Source organism: Setaria italica, chromosome IX, assembly GCF_000263155.2.
Source record: "Setaria italica strain Yugu1 chromosome IX, Setaria_italica_v2.0, whole genome shotgun sequence".
In the NCBI taxonomy this organism is placed as follows: domain Eukaryota; kingdom Viridiplantae; phylum Streptophyta; class Magnoliopsida; order Poales; family Poaceae; genus Setaria; species Setaria italica.
Window position 1 is genome coordinate 17,395,413 of NC_028458.1, and position 3,986 is coordinate 17,399,398.

The 3,986-nt window shown below is 47.7% G+C and overlaps 2 protein-coding genes across 3 annotated transcripts in view; both read left to right on the forward strand.

Annotated features, from left to right (window-relative positions):
• Window positions 1-769, forward strand: part of LOC101770429 (bifunctional riboflavin kinase/FMN phosphatase) — a gene marked incomplete in the record, with an annotated part of 4,055 nt that extends 3,286 nt beyond the window's left edge. The window contains 2 exon segments of the mRNA XM_012843149.3: window positions 79-162; window positions 267-769. Of these exon segments, the coding sequence (XP_012698603.1) occupies window positions 79-162; window positions 267-431 (249 nt within the window).
• A 940-nt stretch (window positions 770-1,709) lies between these two features.
• Window positions 1,710-3,288, forward strand: LOC101755263. 2 transcript variants are annotated; one of them, XM_004982886.3, is made up of 2 exons: window positions 1,710-2,434; window positions 2,524-3,288. In XM_004982886.3, exons 1-2 carry the CDS (start codon window positions 2,281-2,283, stop codon window positions 2,949-2,951), a joined length of 582 nt encoding a protein of 193 aa, XP_004982943.1. In that variant the 5' UTR covers window positions 1,710-2,280; the 3' UTR covers window positions 2,952-3,288. The 2 variants fall into 2 exon arrangements, with proteins under 2 accessions (XP_004982943.1, XP_004982944.1); XM_004982887.3 differs by having other exon boundaries at window positions 1,714-2,434; window positions 2,557-3,288.
• The last annotated feature ends 698 nt before the right edge of the window (window positions 3,289-3,986 follow it).

A 3,986-nucleotide genomic window follows, 5' to 3' on the forward strand; every position in this document is an offset into this window, starting at 1 on the left:
GACAGTAGTGAGTTTTCTTTACGCAGTTGTTTCTATGTTCAGTTCTATTACTTTTGTTGTTAACACTATTCATTACAGGAGCCTTGGTTGCTTCATGATTTTGGTGAGGACTTCTATGGTGAGGAGCTGCGCCTTGCCATTGTTGGCTACATAAGACCTGAGGTAATTCATGACCATACGATATTTCATAGTACTGACAGCTGTTCCATGAGTTGGAATGTTGGATTGCATGTACCTGACTCGTGACATCACTTTGAAATTCTTAGGCCAACTTTCCTTCGCTTGAAAGCTTGATAGAGAGGATTCATGAGGATGGAAGAATAGCAGAGAAGGCACTAGACTTACCTATGTATGCCAAGTACAAAGACTCGCGGTATCTGAGAGACCCTTTGCAGCAGGGAAGTAATACTGATGGAACCAGGCTGAGCTGAATTCCAAGTAATAAACCCCTGCAGGAGGGCACTAAATAAGTTGCCTCTTATTGTTCTGTTTGTGATGGAGGGAAATACATTGGTGTTGAGCAGAAACGATTGGACTCTTGTTGAGTTTATACTTAGTTCTTTTCCACTTTTTGGAAGCAGTGGTAGTTGCACTATATGGCTGTTCCTCAAAGAGGGGTGCTGATACCCTCTAAAGAAAAAGGTGTCATGTTGAAAGTTCAATTCCGATAGCTGGTCTGCAGCTGCTCACTTGTTTTGATTAATGAATTGATGCCTTCTACTATGGAAAGATATGATTTATACTGTTTTATAAGATGAGAATTGTGGAAGTAGTGGCATTCGAATCTCGTTCATTTGTCATTTTAGTTTCACACAAACGATAAAAGTTAGCACTTTGCTTTCTGATGTATTCGCCATATTCCTAAAAATAAAAATAGATTTTTTAAAAAAAAAAGAAACAAAAGATCATGTTACCTCTATCTATAACTCTATAAGCAGTCTGTGTTGGCATTTGGTGGAGTGTTACACGGAAAGCAACAAATGCCATTTACTCTCTTCAATCACATTTGGGATAAGATGCCGCTATGCTTATGAAACTTTGATTATCAATAACTTCTGAATTTTTAGTTTAAATATTTAAAAAGTATATACTCCCTCTGTCCTAAATTACTATTCGTTTTGATTTTCTAGGTACATAGCTTTCATATGTACTTAGATGTATACTATGTCTAAATACATAGTAAAAATTATGTACCTAAAAAAACTAAAACGAATAGTAATTTGGGACGGAGGGAGTATAATTTTGTGTTGAGAAGTATTACTTTGGTGACCTGATAAATTCTTGGGACTTGATAAGTGTGTGTAGAAAATAATGGTTAAACGAAACACGCACATTGGAAAACCGTGTAATGTCCCAAACGTCGAGTGTATTTGATTGGACAGAATAGTTTCTAACCAAAATCAACCCGAAAAATACCTGTTTGACGTCTCTTTGAGGTTTTCAGAGGTACTCTACACACGTACACCGCGCGCCTTGGCGGACAGAAAGAAGGGTAAAGGTTCGTTGTCTCCACCAACTGGATAGAGTTGAGCCTTGCCATTGCCATGTCAAAAGCACAAGAAGACGATGGAGCATATGCTCCTCAGCTCAGAACAGAGCCAGAAGAGGCTAGCTCCATGCCCCCATCCGTGTACGTGAACCCCATCGCCTTTTCTCGTTGGCACACCCAAAAGGCACACGGCATGACGAGGACGTACGAACTCGTTGGGTGCACGGATGGACGAGGACGAGGACGCGTACGCCGAGCTTATCCCGCCGCCGTCCTCATCGGCTCATCCCAAAACAAGCTGCTACGCTACCCAGGTCACCCACAGCTACGTTCGCTGTCCGCACGCCCGGCGCGCGCGCAACGACGATGCCCGGCTGCCCACCAGCTCCCCTCGCGCGTGACAAGCCGCCGGCGGCTTCCCCCTCTCCCCGTCACGGGACACGCCACAGCGCACGGCCTTTCGGCGATCGATCCGGGAGGCCGGCACGGCAGCCCGGCCGGCCGGTGGCGCACGCGCGTGTGCCTGCCAGCCCGAACCCACGCACGGGGCCCCGGCGCCCGGCGCCGCACGCACACGAAACCTTGCCGTGCGGGCTGGCTGCGCTCGCGGCCGCCTTTAAGTACCGGAGCTACCTCGCCTGCTGGGCTCAGACGATCGAGCACTGCACACCTGCAGAAACACAAGATCGAAGAGAGTTCTTTGGTGTTGCAGATAGAGATCGGGAGATCATCTGCTTGACCGATCGTTTCAGGATTTGGGAGAGCACCTCAGATAGAGAGATCGAGAGGCAATGGCGCTCATGTTGTGGGAGGCGTTGGGGAGGAGGAACGTGGCGGGGCCGCTGCTGCTGCTCAACCTCGTCCTGTACGTCTTCATGATGGGGTTCGCCAGTTGGGCGCTCAACAGCTTCGTCGACGGCCACCACAAGCAATACTACTCACCAGGTTCGTGATCGAGTTCATATTGAAATCCTCACAGATCGAGCCTGAGAAAGGTTTCCAACCGCGATTGCTGTTATACTGAATGCGTGTAGACGTGTACATGTGCATGGGCACGCGTGCTGCAGGGCCGCGCGACGAGGCGGCGCTCCAGTTCATCCAGTCCGCGCTGCTGGCGGCCGTCGTCGGCGCGGCGGCCAAGGCCGCGACGGCGTTCCACGCGCGCGCGTGGCGGCCGCAGGGCCTCGCGGCCGCCGCGGCGCTGGGCACCGTCGCGTGGGCGGCCACCGCGCTCGCCTTCGGCCTCGCGTGCAAGGAGATGCGCGCCGCCGGCGCCGGCGGCGTGGCGCGCGGGTGGCGGATGCGCGCGCTGGAGGGGATCACCGCGGTGCTGGCGCTCACGCAGCTGCTGTACGTGGCGATGCTGCACGCGGCCGTGGCCGGCGACCGCTGCGAGCCCGGGTGCCCCACCGAGGACGACCAGGAGCACCACAGGGGCGGCCCCACCTGCAGTGTCATGTGATCGCCCCAACTCCTCCTGCTACCTATATAGCACATGCACATTGCATGCTTCGTGTTGTCTGATGTGATTTCCGTTCGTCTTGTGCCTGTGTGTCGTTTGGAAACTAAGCAAATTAAGCTAGTTTCCATTTTTGTGTTGTATCATGTGCTCGTTTCGTTTGTGTATGTGCATGCGCGTGTGTATGTCGTTTGAGAATGTGCATGTGTAAGTGTGTTGTGGTGTTGTACTGTATTGTGATGTCCATTTGCTGCCATGTTCCCGCGGTGCATGGCAGCACGTATTGGTGTTGATGTGAAATAATATGGACATATTTATAGTTTGGTCATAGTTTCTTTTGTTCAAGCCGAACCAGCTGTATGCTTGCAGATGACCAGATATTTTTTAATCCATCCTTTAAACATATATAGGATATTTAGAACTAGCTAAATACTCCTTCTGTACCAAAATATTTATCATTGTTGATTTTTTCTTGCAACATTTGACCATTCATCTTATTTAAAAATTTATTGCAAATATAAAAAAAAAAGATAACTCATGCTTAAAATACCTACAATTTTTGAATAAGACGACCGGTTAAACGTCGTGATCAAAGTTAAAAGCGACAAATATTTTGATACGGAGTTATATTTTAAGAATGGAGGAGTTACCACTTTATTTTCATTTGGGTACATTTACGATCATGACGCATGAATTCGATATGATTTGTCTATCATTTTACTAAATTTCTGTGCCTCAAATAACAAAGAGATTGTTTTTTATGGAACAAACATTTCTTGTGGTAATGAATATATAGGAGAGTATGTAGTAGAATGGACGTGGCCATGCAGAACAACAGAGTCCTCTCTAGTTCATGCACATGTTATTTGAGCAAGAAGCGATCACACGTCGGGGGGGGGGGGGGGGGGGGGGGGTTTTTGGGGAAAAAACCAACCAAATTTTTTTGTCCCCTTTTAAAAGGGGGGGTTTTTTTTTTTATCCCCAAAAAATTTTTTTTTTTATTTCAAACCAAGTTTTAAAAAAAACCCCCCCCCCTTT

What these genes read in the sequence shown, in the direction of transcription:
- LOC101755263 (XM_004982886.3), top strand. Translation starts at nt 2,281, where the DNA reads ATGGCGCTCATGTTGTGGGAGGCGTTGGGGAGGAGGAACGTGGCGGGG. An exon ending in CAAGCAATACTACTCACCAG is followed by an intron (nt 2,435 to 2,523) that starts GTTCGTGATCGA and finishes GAATGCGTGTAG; the next exon opens with ACGTGTACATGTGCATGGGC.